Source organism: Somniosus microcephalus, chromosome 31, assembly GCF_052327205.1.
Source record: "Somniosus microcephalus isolate GS21.2 chromosome 31, FLI_Smic_1.0, whole genome shotgun sequence".
Taxonomy (NCBI): Eukaryota; Metazoa; Chordata; class Chondrichthyes; order Squaliformes; family Somniosidae; genus Somniosus; species Somniosus microcephalus.
In genome coordinates, this window is record NC_141017.1 from 33,072,516 (window position 1) to 33,092,489 (window position 19,974).

At 49.4% G+C, this 19,974-nt stretch overlaps 1 protein-coding gene across 1 annotated transcript in view; it reads left to right on the top strand.

The window, feature by feature from the left end:
• Positions 1–19,974, top strand: part of LOC147097721 (complement C3-like) — a 159,904-nt gene continuing 139,930 nt past the window's right edge. Inside the window, exons 1-4 of the mRNA XM_085971754.1 lie at positions 1–105; positions 6,107–6,299; positions 10,032–10,194; positions 17,812–17,882. Of these exons, the coding sequence (XP_085827880.1) occupies positions 38–105; positions 6,107–6,299; positions 10,032–10,194; positions 17,812–17,882 (495 nt within the window). The 5' untranslated portion in view covers positions 1–37. The remainder of the gene's footprint in view (positions 106–6,106; positions 6,300–10,031; positions 10,195–17,811; positions 17,883–19,974) is intronic.

Sequence of the window (19,974 nt, forward strand, 5' to 3'; positions counted from 1 at the left end):
ATTTGGAAAAGTTGCCCCAGTGAAGCAGTCTGCCACCATGAGGGACACCTCTCTGTTATTTGCTCTGTTGGTGTTTTTTCCTGCACTGACCCAATGTACTCAACTGTAAGTACTGTATTAGAGAATGTTCCTGTTGTACATTTAAATATACATTGTTTTCCAGTCCATCTAACTTTTTACATTAGTCAGCTTCCTTAGGTAATCCTGAAAATGAGGTGGGATGTTTCCCTCTGTTTCTTATGTATCACTCTCGTAATTGGCTTTCTAGTTCATTTTAAAGGTAGAGTACTATTGTGTTTTGGTAAAAGGAAGGATTTCAAGGCCTTACAGAGGGTGCAGAGGAGATTTACTAGAATGGTACCAGGGATGAAAGACGTCAGTTACGTGGGAAGACTAGAGAAACTGGGATTGTCCTCCTCAGAGTAGAGAAGGTTAAGGGGAGATATGATAGAGGTGTTCAAAGTCGTGAATGGTTTTGATAGAGTAATAAGGAGAAAGTGTTTCCAGTGGCAAAAGGATTGGTAACCAGAGGACACAGATTTAAGGTAATTGCCAAAAGAACCAGAGGTGAGATGAGGAATTTTTTTTTACGCAGCGAGTAACGGAATGCACCACCTGAGCGGATGGTGGAGGCAGATTCAATAATAAATTTCAAAAGGGAATTGGATGAACACTTGAAGGGTAAAAAATTATAGGGCTATGGGGAAATAGCAGGGAAGTGGGATTAATTGGATAGCTCTTTCATAGAGCCGGCACCGATACGATGGGCTGAATGGCCTCCTTCTGTGCTATATCATTCTAGGATTCTATGCTATGATTTTTGTCATCAAACGCTAACTGGAACCACTTCCCTGCTGAACGCAGTAATGACAGTCTGCACACAGAAAGACAAAAGAACTTGTGCCTTAGCTATAGCTAACTGAGTTAACTATAAAACATATTACAGGAAACTTTCGTTTAAACGGAGGTTAAATATCCGGAACGCTCTATCCACCGGCAAAATTCAGGAGTCGGTTCAGGTAACTTTTTTTACTTTTAGTTGCTTTTTTTCTCCATTTGTGGCTCTGCAAGCGTCTAGCTGAAGCTGTTGCTTAGCTACAGAGACGCTTGCAAGCTGCGCCGACTGTTTTGAAGCTGTTGCTAAGCAACAGGGTTTGTTGCTTTAGACGGAGCTCTGAGCTCCGTATGTTTTAACTATAGCGCTCGTTTCTCCGGCAGTGTTGATCGACCGGCACCAGCTCGGTCCCGTCAGTGCCGGATACCAGAAAGTTTCCTGTATTCTGGCTAAAGTTAAATTAAAATGATTAAACTGACAGTTTCTGTTTAAGGTCTGACTGAGCTCCGTCTCCCTCACAGAGTCTAGAAACATTCAGAACTATTGTTGTCATTTTGCGCTGAACTTTGAGATAATTCATGTCTTGGCATTGACATTGAGGCCAAGATTCTCCTCCATGGTTCTGCCTGAAATCTAGAGGGATTGTGGCACGAACGATAGAAAATGGAAGCGGTGAGGACTATTGCTGCCTCACCGCCTCAACAGGGATTTTTCTACCTCACCTCTCCTGCTGAGACCACTGTTGGCTGCCCTTTCCCTGCCTACTGCACGTGAATGGGGTGGTGGCATGGAGTTTGGCTCCCCGGAATATGCACCAGGCTGCCCCAGTTACCGCGGCTTGCTGGAGCCGCCATAAAGAAGGTGCCAGGGAGAGTAAACCCCAGGGAGCTCTAGTATGGATCCTTGGTTCCCCCAATGAAGAAAAGTGTTTTTGTAATGGCCTCGTTTCCTTCCATTCAGACTTCCACTTAACTTTTTATGCAACAACTTGTATTTATATAGCGCCTTTAACGGAGTAAAACGTCCCAAGGTGCTTCACAGGAGTGTTTTCAAACAAAATTTGACACCGAGCCAGATAAGCAGATATTAGGGCAGATTACCTAAAGCATGGTCAAAGAGATAGGTATTAAGGAGCGTCTTAAAGGAGGAGCGAGAGATGGAGAGGCAGAGAGATTGAGGGAGGGAATTCCAGACTTAGGGCCTCGGCAACTGAAGGCATGGCCACCAGTGGTGGAATGATTGAAATCGGGGATGCTCAAGAGGTCAGAATTAGAGGAGTGCAGATATCTCGGAGGGTTGTGGGGCTTTAGGAGATTACAGAGATGGGGAGGGGGCGAGGCCATGGAGGGGTTTGAAAATCGAGGCGTTGCTAACCGGGAGCCAATGGAGGTCAGCGAGCACAGGGGGTGATGGGTGAGCGGGACTTGGTGCAAGTTAGGACATAAAGGCATGGATGAGGGTTTCAGCAGCAGATGAGCTGAGCACGGACGGAGTCTGGCGATGTTCTGGAGGTGGAGCTAGGCGGTCTTAGTGATGGGGCTGAAATGTAGTCGGAAGCTCATCGACACCATTGTGTCAAACAGTCTGGTTCAGCCTCAGACTTTTGCCAGGGAGAGGGATGGAGTTGGGATGGAGATGGAGCTAGGGAACAGAGTTTTTGGCGGGGACCAAAGATAATGGGCTGGATTTTCCAAGCCCCGAGGAGGCGGGCATGGAGGTGGGACAGCCGGTAAACTCGGAGCAAGTGGGGGCGGATGGCAAAACCGCCCCAATCCCGCCTCTGTGCCCTTTTGCCAGGAGACGGGAAGATGTGTTGCTTTGGATCCCGTCTCCTGGAGGCGGGAAAGGCATTTAATCCTTTCAACTGCCTGTTAACAGGTAGTTAACAGGCAGAAAAAAGGGATTAGTGCCATTTTACCTTCACAGGTGAAGGCTTCCTGACCTCGGAGAACCCCGCCGAGTTGGAGGAGACGTGGAGGAGGTCTGCGGCAGTCGGAGGCACCTGGAAGTAAGGTGTAGAGGTGAGTGATGGGTGCAAGTGTGGAGTGGTAAGTATGCAAGGTGAGTGATAAGTTAAAAAAAAATGTTTACTTACCTTGTTTTCTTCATACAGCCTTTAGCCGCGGTGGATCGGGAGAGCCGACATCCTGCTTGTCAATTTCACAGACTGGCTGTTGGAACCTCCGTTCCAATAGCCATGTGAAATTTACAAATTTGAAAGGTTTGATGAGTCCTCAACATAAGGACTCATCAAACTAAAGAGAATGTCAGTGTTTGACAGCTTCATAGAGCTGTCAAACGCTGACATTTCTTCTTTCAAGAAGTCTTAAGAACATAAGAAATAGGAGCAGGAGTTGACCATTCGGCCCTTTGAGCCTGCTCCGCCATTCAATGAGATCATGGTTGATCTTCTGCCTCAACTCCATTCACCGGCCCCATCGCCATATCCCTTGATACCCTCACTAGTCAGAAATCTCTTGACTTCTGTTTTGAATATACCCAATGACTGAGCCTCCACAGCCCTCTGGGGTAGAGAATTCCAAAGATTCACCACCCTCTGTGTGAAGAAATTTCTTCTCATCTCAGTCCTGAATGGCCTACCCTTTATCCTGAGGCTGTGGCCCCTGGTTCTAGACTCCCCAGCCAAGGGAAACATTCTCCCAGCATCCACCCTATCAAGCCCTGTAATAATTTTGTATGCTTCAATGAGATCCCCTCCCATTCTGCTGAATTCAAGAGAATACAAGCCTAGTTTACTCAATCTCTTCTCATACGACAGTCCCGCCATCCCAGGAATCAATCTCATGAACCTTCGTTGCACTCCCTCTATGGCAAGTATATCCTTCCTTAGGGAAGGAGACCAAAATTGTACATAGTACTCCAGGTGTGGTCTCACCAAGACCCTATATAATTGGAGTAAGACTACTTTACTCCTGTACTCAAATCCTCTTGTCATGAAGGCCAGCATACCATTTACCTTTCTAATGGCTTGCTGCACCTTCACATTCACTTTCAGTGGCTCATGTACAAGGACACCCAGGTCCCTTAGAGCATCTGCATTCCCCAATCTTTCATCATTTAGGAAATACTCTGCCTTTCTGTTTTTCTACCAAAGTGGATAACTTCACATTTATGCACATTATATTCCATCTGCCATGTTCTCGCCCACTCACTGAGCCTGTCGAGATCCCCATGAAGCCTCTTCACATCCTCTTCGCAACTGCCACTGCCACCTAGCTTTGTGTCATCAGAAAATTTGGAAATGTTACATTTAGTCCCCTCATCCAAACCATTGATATAGATTGTGAATAGCTGGGGCCCAAGCACCGATCCTTGCGGTACCCCACTAGTCACAGCCCTTTCATAAATCCACGTTGACTCTGCCCAATCTTACTATTAGTTTCTAAGTGCCCAGTTATTGCATCCTTTATAATAGATTCCAGCATTTTCCCAACTACTGATGTGAGGCTAACAGGTCTGTAGTTCCCCGTTTTCTCTCTCCCTCCTTTCTTAAATAGCGGGGTTACATTTGCTATCCTCCAATCTGCAGGAACCATTCCAGAATCTATAGAATTTTGGAAGATGACAACCAATGCGTCCACTATCCCAATGGCCACCTCTTTCAAAACCCAAGGATGTAAGTCATCCGGTCCTTGAGATTTATCGACTTTTAGTCCCATTAATTTTGCTAGTACTGTTTTTTTACTAATAATAATTTCTTTAAGTTCCTCATTCTTGCCACACCCTTGGTTTGTGAGGTTTTTTGTGTCTTCCTCCATGGAGACAGAAACAAAGTATTTATTTAATTTCTCCGCCATTTCCTCATTCCCCATGATAAATTCTCCCGTCTCTGAGTGTAAAGGACCTACATTTACCTTCGCCAGTCTTTTCCTTTTCACATACAGACAGTCTGACGTTGACGTGATCTGTCAGTGACTTCCTCCCTAATTGTCTGGCTGAGCCTGCATGGCGGGCTTAACAAGCTCAATCAGGGGAAAATCCCTCTGGTTGGTCAGGCGAGGATGGAGGCGGGACATTGACACGACAAGCGGTTGTCCCGCCTCCAACTCGCCTCCATTCACAAAATCCAGCCCAATGGCTTCGGTCTTCCCAATATTTAGTTGGAGGAAATTTCTTCGCATCCAGTACTGGACGTTGGAGAACCAGTCTGACAATTTACATCCAGTGGAGGGTTCGAGAGAGCCGGTGGCGAGGTAGAGCTTGGTGTCGTCAGCACATGTGGAAACAAGCCTCAGTCTCTGCTGAAGTCTACCAGGATGCCAATGTTCTGAACTGGCGGGGTGGGGGGGGGGGTGGTGGTTAGCGGGTACTTTTGCCCCTTTAGCTGCGCGGCTGCCTCTTGTGATGTTGCAGTGGCTGTCCCGCTGGGATTTCGTGGCCAGGTAATTGCGGGTTGCTTCTTGACAGCGGGGATCCTGCTGGGCCCCGTCGTGCATCCGGGATGAAACTGAAGCAAGTTTCCTGGTTCCGGTGCTGATGGAAGGGTGAGCGGAATTCACCACCCGCTGGAACACCACAGCTGGGAGGACAATCCTGGTCCGAGTTCTTTACCGGCATTCCAATTTGGTCTGAAACAAAAGCAGCAACCACAGAGAAAGTTGTTTATTCTGAACATGATCCCACACTGCAGATGGTGCCTCTCACCCATCCAGTACTGGAGCACGTGATCAGGATTGCTTCTGGCTCCTAGCAGATGTTTGGTTAATTGAAATTTTCAAGACTGAGATCAATAGATTTTTTTATGGGTAAGGGTGTCGAGGGGTATGGAAAACAGGCGGGTAAATAGAGTTGAGGTAAAGGTCAGCCATGATCTAATTGAATGGCAGAACAGGCTCAAGGGGCTGAATCATGGCCTACTTCTGTTCTTATGTCCTATATGGTCCCAGTGCCTGTTTAGTCTCAGTTGGCTTTAAGAGCAAAGGATCTGGGCTGAGATTTGGGGATCCTGTTACTGAGGCTCAGAAGTAATGGTGCCAAACCTCAATTAAACAAGCAATGTATCGATTCTCATTATAGATTCCACCAATCTTGTTTCACTTTTCTAAATTTATTTAATTCTCTCTAGCGGAGGTAATGGAGATTTCTTCTCCGTAATGATTGGTTGGAGGACCAAAAGATTTGAGTTTGGGGAACGTGTATGTAGCTCATCTGTCTGCTAAACTGATCCCAGAATCATCAGGGTATGTTTCTACTAGGGCACCTTAATCATTGCTATGGACTAAATGTTAATTTGTTTAATTATTCTGACAGATATGTACTGACTGTTCCAAGTGTTTTGCGAATTGAAGGCGATGAAACTGCAGTTGTGGAAGCCCACGGTATCAACAATGACTTAAACGTTGACATTCGTTTGCAATATTTCCCAGACAAAAGCAGCTTAATATTTAAAACCAATGCAATTTTGTCATCACAAAACAACTATCAAGCTTCTGTGACTATTAAGGTAATTGGACTGAAAAGTTAAGCACTTAAAACAGCTAGCTCAGTTATTCGACAGCTCTCCAAAGTAGCAGTCTTTGTTCAGAATAGCAAACAATGGCCCAGATTTGGCTGCCAAAATAACGGCGTTTTAATGGCACCCACCGTTATTCATGTGTAAATTGTCCAGCAGCTTATGGCATGGATGAGACACCTCGTGATTTGCGAATCTCCACAAGTTTCTGGACGATTTGCGCTGCTCCACCGTTAACCTTACAAAAACATCAGCTCGCCCTCAACTTCCCCGTGAGTTTCGTGAAATAGCTGCGTTTACACATTAATTGCCAATTTAACTTGCTGCAGGAAGTTAGGGCTGGAACTTAACAACGTGCGTACCTTTTTAATTATGAGATTTATGTTCCTGCAATGCAACTCAACCTCTCTAGCTCAGAAAATGAGCAATTTAAACTGTGGAGTCTCGTTCCTCGAGGTAGTAAATTGTTGTTAGAGATTTTTTAAATTGATAATTTTACATTTTAACATTTTTTTCTTACTTTTCCTATCTGCCTATTTTTTCTCGCTCTCCCAGTCCAATCTTTCCCTGTTTATTTCTCTTTCTGCACCTGATCTGACTCTAATTGACCCTATTTTCTTCTCAGTTGTTGCTTTGTTTCTTTCTCAATCCTTAATTCTCATTGCTTAAGGATATAGACTGTTGGCCCCATCATTCACCAAGGTCCCAGATGCCCCATTGTCCTCACTGTGCCTTTTTCAGTTCACAGTTCCAGAAACTTACAGGGCAAAGACTTTCGAGCTGAGAAAGTCTAACTAACAGGGCATACTGCAAGATGGCCCGCTTCAGAAAAATCTGGGCCATTCAGTGTGGTGAGTAAGGTCAGGTTGAAACACATAATTGTGTTGCAAAACCATCACAGGATGACGTAGTTTTAGCTCTTCTTCCTGCCAAGCAAGACTGTTTGTAGCCATTGCCAATCAGTAGTCATTGCCGAGCAGTTTATTTACACAAATTTGCAAGCTTCTCTATCCTTCATGATAAGCCAGAATAACAAAGATGCTTCCCTGAGCTGTCTTGCCAAAGCACTTAGATCCCTGTAAACACTTTCTCACTCCTTACATGACAGAATCAAACCAGCATAGACCCCGCTGCTTGTACACTGACTGACTGGGCTTGGGCGACAGCAGATAAATCCCAGATAGGACGACTTCCAGCTACAGAGATTCCCATCAAAGGCCAATCATAAGCCTGCTCCTTCTCACAGAACTCGGATCCTGCTGCTAATCAGAACCATTCCACAAGATGCTTGACGTTCTGATCTGTGGCCGAGGATTTCACTGATTTGTTTCAAGATCCAGTGAGGACCCATCTGGTTGTTTTGCGTCTGACACCAGTAATAAATGACCATGAAAGATACGGGATTGTCCTAAAAATTTGACTGATTCACTAATGTCCTCGGGGAAGGGAACCTGTTTCGCCTATCTGGTCTGGCCCGAACATAATTCTAGTCCCACGCTACATGGTTGACTCTTAATGCCCTCTGAAATGGCCGAGTAAGTCCACCAGTTATGAACTACAGGAAACTCTTTTTAGCCGGCATCGACGGGACCGGCGTGGTGCCGGTTTATCAAAAAGTCCGGATTAGAGAGGTATAGTAAAATGTATGAGAGCCCCGTACACGGCCACAGATCCAGGCGTCCCTGTTGCATAGCAACAGCTGCAGGAACCCCGGCCACAGATCCAGGCATCCCTGTTGCATAGCAACAGCTGCAGGAACCCCGGTTACAGGGCCACAGATCCAGGAACGGCCACTAATATGAAGTAAAACTTACCTGAACCTACTCCTGCATTTTGCTGGTTAATAGAGATTTCCGGTTATTTAGGTGCCGGTAAATCGAGAGTTTCCTGTACCATGCCAACTAGAAATGGGCAATAGATATGGCCTTGCCAGTGGTGGACACATCCCAAGAACTAATATTTTTAAAAGTATTGTACGGTCAGGAGTGGGCTATTTGCTAACAATTCTAGAGTGTTCAACTCCATTCACAACTCCTTCGATAATGATGGAGTCCATGCCAGTTTATAGCAGGGTTTCGCCTACAGCCACATAGCTGCAGGTAATGACCACCTCCAGCAAGAGAAGTAAAACAGCTGTCTCCCTGCACCGTCAATGGCACCACCATATCTGAATCGCCCACCATCAACATCATGGACGTCACCATTGACCAGAACCTTAACTGGACTAACTATATCATATCTGGAAAAGGGCAGAGTCTTGAGTACTCTGCATTCAGTGACTCACCTCCTAAACAGTCAAACATAGAAACATAGAAGATAGGAGCAGGAGTAGGCCATTCGGCCCCTCGAGCCTGCTCCGCCATTCAATGAGATCATGGCTGATCATCCAAATTCAGTACCCTGTCCCTGCCTTCTCCCCATATTCCTTGATCCCTTTAGCCTGAAGAAATATATCCAACTCCTTCTTGAATATATTTAATGAATTGGCCTCTACTGCCTTCTGTGGTAGAGAATTCCACAGGTTCACCACTCTCTGGGTGAAGAAATTCCTCCTCATCTCTGTCCTAAATGGCCTACCCCTTATCCTTAGACTGTGACCCTTGGTTCTGGATTCCCTGACCATCGGGAACATCCTTCCAGCATCCAGTCTGTCCAGTCCTGTTAGAATTTTATAAGTTTCAATGAGATCCCCTCTCATTCTTCTAAACTCCAGCGAGTCTAAGCCCAATCGACCCAATCTCTCCTCATACGTCATTCCTGCCATCCCAGGTATCAGTCTGGTGACTCTTCGCTGCACTCCCTCCATGGCAAGAACATCCTTCCTCAGATAAGGCAACCAAAACTGCACACAATACTCAAGGTGTGATCTCACCAAGGCCCTGTACAACTGCAGCAAGACATCCTTGCTCCTGTACTCGAACCCTCTTGCTACGAAGGCCAACATACCATTTGCCTTCTTAACTGCCTGCTGCACCTGCATGCTTACCTTCAGCGACCGGTGTTCAAGGACACCCAGGTCTCGTTGCACTTCCCCTTCTCCCAATCTATTGCCGTCAAAACTTCTCTACCACCTGCAAGGCTCACGTCAGGAGTGTGATGGGCCAATGTTCCCCCTAAGGTGCGCGGGCGAGTGGCCATGCAACAGTCGGGAGGTCCCGCGCAGACTGCTCACAAGCTGTTGCTGCTGGAAGATACTGCGCAGTAAATTTAAAGGGACCACGCACAAAGAAAAATTAGAGGGAACATTCGTGATGGTATGCTCATCACTCACCTGATTGGTTGCAGCTGCACTTAAGCACAACACCATCCCGGTCAGAGCATTCTGCTTGATTAGCGCCCCTGCCCCCGTGGGCTGTGGCTGCAGTGCGCCCTGCCTACACTGCAGCAAATCACCAAGCTTATTTTGACAGTATCCCTCTCTCTCTCAAATCCCAATCCCAAGAAAGACAAAAGCAGCAATGTCACGGGAACACCATGGTGTCGAAACACAGCACAGGGAATGATTCCGGCGCTAGAACGGAAGACCTGAGGACGACCTGATTTTGGGCCTCATTACCATGAAAACCGGGGAGCTGCAGACACCTACTGGGCATCACCAGGCAGCTCACCGGTGAAGACTTGTGAAATTTCCATGGCCCACGGGGAAGCAGGGGAGGAATGCGACCGGTCGTATAATAACTACACTTACTTTGCTTTATATTTTGCTTTATGTTTCCTTTCTAGATACCTGCAGATAGAGTTCGAAAAGAAACCAGATTGAACCAGTATGTGGTGTTGGAAGCAGTATCGGCAGCATTTACCTTGGAGAGAGTCATCCTTATTTCATATCAAACAGGACACATATTTATCCAGACTGATAAACCAATCTATACACCAACTCAAACTGGTAACTATGGCATATAACAGTGCTGTATGGGTGGGGTGCGGAAAATTGGTGAAGAGGCCTTAGGTCATCAAGTTGAAGGATGTTGGTAATGGAGAATGGAACTCTTCCCAATTCAGGGATTCAGGCCGGAATTTTAGTTGGGAGGCGGGTTGGGAGTGATGTGCCTCAATAATTCCGAGACTCGATGTTAGCGAAACAAAACAAGGCTTTTATTAACTTAGAAAGTAACACGTAAGAGAGAGAGGTATCTTCCTTCTGGAGACTGAGGCCAGACTGAGCTAGCTTACAAAAGGGGCCAGGTATGGGCGGAGCCCTACACACACAGCACATTCCAATAAACAATACAATGAGGACTGGGGGAAGGGAAATGACACTGAAACCGACCACAGTCACAGGCAGTGATGAATGGAATATTTCATCACATTCACCCCTTCTATAGATTTAGTCTGTTCGGGGGTTTGATAGTCCTCTGCGACCGACGTGGCTGTTGTGGTGCCGCGGGTGTCGGCTGGGTGTCCCCAGTAGTCTCCTGGGTCTCTGCCGGGGGTGCCGCCAGGGTTGTTGAAGGGGTAGTTGGTGGGGGTGCCGTTGGTCGATGTTCTTCCGGGGGTGATGAAAGAGTAGTGGGTGGGTAAGAGTTGCTGTGATCGTTGTTGCTGCTATTGCCGTGGTTGTTGTCGATGCCGGCTGGGGCGACGTCTTTTATGGACACGGTGTCCTCCCTTCCGTCGGCGTGCCGGACATATGCGTATTGGGGGTTGGCGTGGAGTAGGTGTACTGGCTCCACGAGAGGGTCCGTCTTGTGGCCCCTCACATGCCTTCGCACGAGTACCGGACCTGGGGTGGAGAGCCATGACGGCATGGATACGCCTGAGGTGGATTTCCGGGGAAAGGCAAACATTCGTTTATGAGGCATGGCATTAGTGGCCATACACAATAGCGACCGTATCGAATGGCGCACATCCGAGAGGACTTCCTGCCAGCGGGAGATAGGGAGGCCCTTGGTCCTTAGAGCTAGAGTGACTGCTTTCCATACTGTCCCGTTCTCTCGCTCCACTTGGCCGTTACCCCGGGGGTTGTAGCTGGTGGTACGGCTCGTGGCGATCCCCTTGGACAGCATGTACTGGCGTAGCTCTTCACTCATGAAGGACGCCTCCCTATCCGTATGGATGTAGCTCGGCATACCGAACAGGCAGAACAGGCTGTTGAGGCATTTAATGACCGTGGCGCTGGTCATGTCTGGGCAGGGGAAGGCGAATGGGAACCGGGAGTATTCGTCCACAATGTTCAGGAAGTAAACATTGCGGTCGACGGACGGGAGGGGGCCCTTGAAATCTAAGCTGAGCCGCTCAAAGGGCCGTGTAGCTTTGATTAAGTGGGCTCTATCTGGGCGGTAGAACCGAGGCTTGCACTCAGCGCAAGTGCGGCAGTTCCTGGTCAGAGACCGAACTTCCTCAATCGAGTAGGGTAAGTTACGGGACTTTATGAAGTGGAACAGCCGCGTGACCCCTGGGTGGCAGAGGTCGTTGTGGAGGGTCTGTAGCCGATCCCCGGTGGCGCTGGCACACATCCCTCGTGAGAGGGCGTCAGGGGATTCGTTAAGGGCCCCTGGCCGGTAAATGATGTCGTACTCGAAGGTGGAGAGCTCGATCCACCACCTAAGAATCTTATCATTTTTAATCTTCCCCCTCTGTTTATTATTGAACATAAACGCTACCGACCGCTGGTCGGTAAGTAGGGTGAAGCGTTTGCCGGCTAGGTAGTGGCGCCAGTGGCGCACTGCCTCCACGATGGCTTGGGCCTCCTTTTCCACGGAGGAGTGTCTGATCTCGGGCCCTTGGAGGGTCCTCGAGAAGAAAGCTACGGGCCGCCCCGCCTGGTTGAGGGTGGCCGCCAAGGCGAAGTCAGACGCATCACTTTCCACTTGAAATGGAGTGTTCTCGTCCACTGCCTGTAGCGTGGCCCGCTCAATATCCTGCTTAATGCTTTTGAAGGCGGCGTGGGCCTCAGCAGAGAGCGGAAAAGAGGATGCTTTCAAGAGGGGGCGGGCTTTGTCGGAGTAGTTGGGGACCCATTGGGAATAATAAGAAAATAACCCCAGGCACCTTTTCAGGGCTTTGGGAGTGTTGGGCAGGGGCAGCTCCCGTAGGGGGCGCAATCGGTTGGGGTCTGGTCCGATTTCCCCATTCTCCACCACGCTGCCTAGTATGCAGAGGCGCGTGGTGTTGAAAACGCACTTGTCCTCGTTGTAGGTGAGGTTGAGTTTTTGTGCGGTTTCCAGGAACCTCTCGAGGTTCGAGTCGTGATCCTGCTGATTGTGGCCGCAGATGGTGACGTTGTCGAGGTAGGGGAAGGTTGCCTGCAAGTGGTGGTCATCGACCATGCGGTCCATCTCCCTCTGAAAAACCGAGACCCCATTCGTCACCCCAAAGGGGGCTCTGAGGAATTGGTAGAGGCGTCCGTTCGCCTCGAAGGCGGTGTACGGGCGGTCCTCTGGTCTGATAGGGAGCTGGTGGTACGCTGACTTGAGGTCGATGGTGGAGAACACCCGGTATTGGGCGATTTGGTTCACCATTTCTGATATGTGGGGTAGCGGGTAGGCGTCTAGTTGGGTGTACCTGTTGATCGTTTGACTATAGTCGATCACCATCCGTTTCTTCTCGCTACCCCTTACCACTACCACTTGGGCGCGCCACGGGCTGTTGCTGCGTTCAATAATGCGCTCTTTCAGGAGCCTGTCTACCTCGGTCACGATAAACCGCCTGTCCTCCCAGCTGTACCTCCTGCTTTTGGTCGCTATTGGCCGGCAGTTAGGGGTAAGGTTCGCGAATAGCGAAGGCGGCTTTACCTTCAGGGTAGCCAGACCGCACACTGTGAGGGGCGGCTGGGACCCACCGTACTTGAGCGTGATGCTTTGGTGGTTGCACTGGAAATCCAGGCCCAAGATCACGCTCGCACATAGGTTCTTCATGATTAATACTTTAAAATGATCGTATACAGTTCCGTTAACGCCCAATTGTACCGTGCAGTAACCCAGAATGGTCGATGTCTGGGTTTTATCAGCCATAGAGATGGTACCCTGAGCAGGGACCACCTTTAGGGAGAGTTGCTGTGCCAGTTCAGGGTGGATAAAACTCTCCGTGCTTCCACTGTCAATTAAACATTTAACCCGGCACCCGTTTACCTCGATGTCCACCATTGATTTGGATAGCGGGTGCGGCCTGGTCTGGTCCACTGTGACCGATGCCACTGTGGGGCCCTGATCGATACAAGATGGCGTCCACGCTGTCTGCTCATAAGATGGCGGACCCCACGAGGTCGGGCAAGATGGCGTCCAAGATGGCCGCTCCCACGGCGCACACGCGGCGGTGGCGGGTTTTCCGGCGGGGTTCCCTCTGCACACCTTCCCGAAGTGCCCCTTCTTACCGCACTTAAAGCAGGTGGTGCCTTTCGCCGGGCACAGGTTTCTGGTGTGTTTTGGCTGCCCGCAGAAGTAGCAGTTGGGTCCCTGACGCGTCGCGGCTGTCGTAGGGCTTCTGGGGGGAGAGCGGGGCCCCGCCGGTGTCGGGCTGCCGGGCGGGGAAGATGCCTTCCAAGATGGCGGCGCCCTCGGTGCACACGTGGCGGCGTGGACGGCGCGGGCTGAAGAGTAGGCGTCCGAGTTTCTCTGGGCCACATCCAGGGATCGCGCGGTGTCCGCAGCCTGTTTCAGGTCCAACCCCGTTTTTTCCAGCAGTCTTTGCCGGATGTAAGTGGAGCTGAGGCCTGTGATGAAGGCATCGTGAACAAGCTCGTCAGTGTACACTGCGGCTTTTACATCTCGGCACTTGCAGTCTTTGCCAAGCATTTTCAGGGTGCTTAGGAACTCCTCCACCGATTCCCCAGGTCGCTGTGCGCGAGTAGCGAGCAGATGCCTAGCATACACCTCATTCGTAGGCTGCTGGTAATGCGCCTTTAAGATGTCGCAGGCGGCCAGGTACGTATCGGCGTCTTGGATGAGGGGGTGAACCCGGTGGCTTACCCAATTCCGCAGAATTCCGAGTCTCATCCTCGCAGCGTCCGTAGCGTCTTTGACGGCTGCGGAATTGTCCAGGAAGAATTCCATACACTCAAACCAGTGTCCGAAGCGTGCTGATACGTCCGGAGCATGTTGATCCAAATCCAAACGTTCGGGTTTCAGGAGTTGATCCATAGTGTTGAAAAATAAGTTAATAAAATTGATGTGCCTCAATAATTCCGAGACTCGATGTTAGCGAAACAAAACAAGGCTTTTATTAACTTAGAACGTAACACGTAAGAGAGAGAGATATCTTCCTTCTGGAGACTGAGGCCAGACTGAGCTCGCTTACAAAAGGGGCCAGGTATGGGCGGAGCCCTACACACACAGCACATTCCAGCACATTCCAATAAACAATACAATGAGGACTGGGGGAAGGGAAATGACACTGAAACCGACCACAGTCACAGGCAGTGATGAATGGAATATTTCATCACAGGGAGCAGCGGGGCTAGGAAGCGTTTGGGAGAGTGGGGTTCCGGGATGCCCTGCCGAATTTAGTGGCAGGGCCTGATTTGCAGTTCAAGCCTTTGTTTCCCACCCGCAGATAGCCAGATGGAGAGGCAGGCTGGCTGGCTGCGGGCGGGTAGGCCCGCGGCACTGGGCTGCAGAGAGGAGTGAGAGAGGGATCGGCTGAGGACTGGGAGCAGTCGGAGGCTGGAGGAGGATGGATGGGAGCGAAGGAGGCATTGGGTCGGAGAATCGCGAGGGAGAGAACATTGGGGACCGAACCTGAGCTTCGTTGGGGAGCTGGGCGGTGGGGGAGAGGGGGAGAACATCAGGGGCCAGCATTGGGAAGTGGGGAGAGAATATCAGGGGCCAGCATTGGGGGGGAGGGGAGAGAACATCAGGGGCCAGCATTGGGGGGGAGGGGAGAGAACATCAGGGGCCAGCATTGGGAGGGGGGAGAGAACATCGGGGGCCAGCATTGGGGGGGGGGGTGAGAGAACATCAGGGCCAGCATTGGGAGGGGGGGGAGAGAACATCAAGGCCAGCATTGGCGGGGGGGGGGTGTGGAGAGAACATCGGGGGCCAGCATTGGGAGGGGGGGAGAGAACATCGGGGGCCAGCATTGGGAGGGGGGGAGAGAACATCGGGGGCCAGCATTGGGAGGGGGGGAGGGGGAGCGAACATCGGGGACCAGCGTTGCGGGGGGGAGAGAACATCGGGGGCCAGCATGGTGGGGGGGAGGGGGAGAGAACATCGGGGGCCAGCATTGGAGGGGGGAGAGAACATCGGGGGCCAGCATTGGGGGGGGGGCGGAGAGAACATCGGGGGCCAGCATTGGAGGGGGGAGAGAACATCGGGGGCCAGCATTGGGAGGGGGAGCGGAGAGAACATCAGGGTCAGCATTGGGAGGGGGGTGGAGAGAACATCAGGGCCAGCATTGGGGGGGGTTGTGGAGAGAACATTGGGGGCCAACATTGGGAGGGGGGTAGAGAACATCGGGGGCCAGCATTTGGGGGGGGGGAGGGAGAGAACAGCGGGCCGAACTCGAGCATCGCGGGGTGGGGGGAGGGAGATCCCCCCCCCACAGTTTCTGCATTTAACACTCCCAAGTCATGTATAGTACAGCCAGATCCTCTATACTACCCCAACAGCATATCTCAGCCCAACCTCAGTCTCTACTGCACCGGTGTGGTATTTTTTCCATTAGCCTCCCTGAGTCAGACTGTGAAATTGTGCCAAATTAGGAACAGTATTTGCTCACCTTGATAAGCACGTGTGCGTGTGTGCACGTACACAGACTTAAAATCCACTATGTGTGAGGAAAATGTTTGTAATATCAAGTCCTGTGAAGAATCTAAGTGATTTTCCCAATGCTGCTGGGTCTTGTAGGATATGAACGATTCTTGCATCCCAAGGACATCTTGTTCGATTTTGTGAGGATCGCTCATTTATTTATATATTTTGCCTGCGTTCCTGTATGCTATGGGCTTCACAGAGGAAGCACAGTACAGAGGCGATAGGGAGAGGGGACATCCAGGCATTTTTTTTGAATTTTGAAGATTGCAGCAGAAATCAGGTTCTGACAGATGGCTGCGGATAGTGCAAGGGCCCAGGTGGGTTATCAACTAGTTTGAGGCTACCCCAACTCATGTTGCTTAGCAACCATACATCTTGCAGGAACTTTCCCCCTATCACTCTGGACTGAATATGAACCCAGGTCTCAGAGACTAGTATCTAAGCCACTGCACCGCCAAGTTTCCATCATATATATTTTCAATGATTTGTTTTTCCTTCAGCCAACTGACAATATAAATTGGGGAGACCAAACGCAGATTGGGTGACCACTTTGCGGAACACCTCCGTTCAGTCCGTAAGGGTGACCCCCGAGCTTCCGGTCGCCTGTCATTCCAATTCACCGCCCCATTCCCACTCAGACCTCACTGTACTCGGGCTCTTGCATTGTTCCACGGAAGCTCAGCGTAAGCTCGAGGAACAGCACCTCATCTTCCGATTAGGCACTTTACAGCCTTCCGGACTCAATATCGAGTTCAACAATTTCAGATCATAACCTCGGCCCCCATTACATTTTTACTTATTTTTTATCCACACCTTTGTTTTGGCCCTCCCCCCCTTTTTTTCTCTCTCCCACCTGGCAGCTGTCTCCCATTCTGCCAGCGCATTTAACACCTAATCTAGAGCAGTCTTTTGTCTCCACTAGTCCTATCACCATCTCGTCTCGTTTTGAATACCTCTTAATGTCTCTTCACTTCTCTTTTGTTCTCTCCCAGCCTGGCCTCTTAATCTATTTCATTTCCTGTGCTTTTCCAGTCTTGACAAAGGGTTTGACCCAAAACGTTGACTCTATTTTCTCTCCACGGATGTTGCTTGGCCTGCTGAGTTTTTCCAGCATTTTCTGTTGTTTTTTGACAATATCAATGGCAGGCCTCACACATGGCTATATATGTAAAATGATTTATTGTGTAAATGTGTCTGGTTTGTAATGTCTAGTGTTTTATAATACACTAGCTGGGGGGGCCCGGCATTGCCAGGGCAGTTTAGAGGGCCACGCGGTTGACGGCTGGCCGCTGCCGCTCCTCCGCTCTGTGTGTCGGGCCGCGTGGTTGACGGCCGCCCGCTGCCGCTGCCCCGCTCTGTGTCTCGGGCTGTGCGGTTGACGGCCGCCCGCTGCCGCTCCCCCGCTCTGTGTCTCGGGCCGAGCGGTTGTGAGGCCCGGCCCGAGTGACCCCAACTCACCTCGTGCTCCGGCGGACCGACGCAGCTGCCCCGGTCGCTGTTGAGGAAAAGCAGGGGAAAAACAACTGCTAATGAGCGGATTTTTGAACATTTTTTGTATACTGTCCGAATAATTTTTGTCTGGCCAAAAAGTAAATATGCCTATGACACTCCCCTGATCATAACCTTTCTTTTGATATAACATATGTGTAGATATGCTCTATAACTTTTGAGTGTATAGCGGACAGACAGACAGACAGACAGACAAACCAACTGCTTTATTTTTATTTATATATATAGATGAGTAAAAATGTATGTAAGTTTATGGTGAAAGCATATAGTGTAGATTAATCATTGTTCCCTTCTTCTTTCTTCAGTGCTTTACCGCTTGCTCACCGTAAGCAATGAGCTGATGCCAATCAAAAGAAATGCAATTGTTGAATTTATGGTAATGTACACATTTATATCTTACAAACAAAGTAAGATCTTTTTGACACATTCATAATGCATTGAAATTTGGAGCACCCTCGGTGGCTCAGTTTGTAAAGTTACCATCCAGAATGGAACTGGAACGTACAGGTTCGAAGGTGCCTGTTTCAATCCCTGTACAGTGCTGAATTATCTGATCTCAACCAGGATCACAGCAGCACCAACATCACCTTGCGTTGATCAGCCATGATCTCATTGAATGGCAGAGCAGGCTCGAGGGGCCGAATGGCCTACTCCTGCTCCTACCTTCTATGTTTCTATGTTTCTATACAGCGCCTTTAACTTAGTAAAACGTCCCAAAGCGCTTCACAGGAGCGTAATCAAATAAAACATGACACCGAACCAGATAAAGGTGATATTAGGACAGGCGACGAGGTAGGTTTTAAGGAGCGTCTTAAAGAAGACGAGAGAGATAGAGAGACGGAGAGGTTTAGGGAGGGAATTCCGCAACTTATCAGTTGAAGGCACAACCGCCAATGGTGGAGCAACTAAAATGGAGGATGTGCAAGAGGCCAGAATTGGAGGAGCATAGAGATGTCAGAGGGTTGTTGGGCTGGAGGAGAGGATTGTTGTCCAATGATCCCTGCTATTTATTCATGAGTATGGATATTGGCCCAGAAATTCGGGTCGGGGGCTTCCCGCGGGTGCAAGCCCCCGACCTGCACTTACCTAGCGCGCCGGCCGTTGAGCATGCGATTCCGATCCTGGGCCTCCTCCAACTGCCGGCGCACAATGCTTGCATATCCCAGGGGCGCAGTTAGTTCCAAGCGTCCCCTGGGATCACGTGGGCCATGGGGAGCCAATCGGAGCAGGGAATGCTCCATTCATAAGTCTGACAGGAAGACCTGTCAAAACTTAGAAATACTACGGGCCCCATAACATTATTAAATCTTCAAATATCTTTTTTTTTTAAATCACATTTTTTAAATAAACTATAAATTACATGAAATAACTATTTTAAACAATAATTTAAATTTTTGAAGAAAATAATTTTATTTTCTAACGGGGCTAAAAATAAACTTACCTTTCTTTAAAGTATTTAAAAATAATAAACCTGTGGAAAAAATGTTTTAATTTTAATTAATTCACCACTTACCTTGTTAAAAGCAGGCCTTACGCCTGCTTTTTAAATGTGTAACTCCTGCAGACTTACCCTCCCGGGAAAACCTCAAAAAAAACCTAAGTTCGATGCGCACGCGCAGCCTCTCCTGCGCACGCATTCGACCTCTGAACCCCTTCGTTCAGGGGAACGGAAGTGCCGGTTTCCCGCGCATGCGCAGTGCATGCAGGAAACCGGCACTTCCATTGGGCTTACGGGTGAGTACCCCGTGCGTACTCACCCGTGGAGACCCGAATTTCTGGGCCAATTAATTGTGTAAGAACAATATTAAGCCACCATGGTGAGTGGTCTGGCAATGTTCACTATCTATGCTGACACAGGAAGAATGACCACTTGTGTGAGCTACCAGAGGGTGCTTGTGGAATGGGACCCTAGCGTGAGTCAAGGTCTTCAGGAGAGAGCAGAGAAAATTAGAATAAAAAGAACCAGAAGCAAGTGATGAAGGATCTGTAGTTATAAATTTCAATCACAAAAGCTTAAATAAACCCTCTGCCAGTTTTTCTGCTCTACATACCTTGGGGGGGAAAATTCATGTTCGCCAGCAAAGTTGCCAGCAAAGTTGCCGGTGTTACTGCCAACTGCAGTTAACGGCTCCTGGAAATAGCCGCAAAGCTAACCGAGAGAAATTGTTCTGGGGGGCATGGAGAAAGGCGGCGCAGTGGTAACCTTCCGTGCAACGCCGTCCTGGTGGCTTTGCTGGAGGGATGTGGGATGAAGTTTCTGTCCAGGTCCGGCGTTGCAGACCTGTCAAAAGTATGAAGGGGGATTTCCTTCTTTGATTGGTTCGCCTGGCGCACGTGATCCCAGGGGCACTTGCAAACCCCTGCGGCATTAACGGGGCGCTAGGAAATTAACGCTCGATCGCTGCGATTTTAGCGCCGCTCGTGAAATTGACCAGTCGTTTTGCGGCGGCGCTAAACACTACCACCAC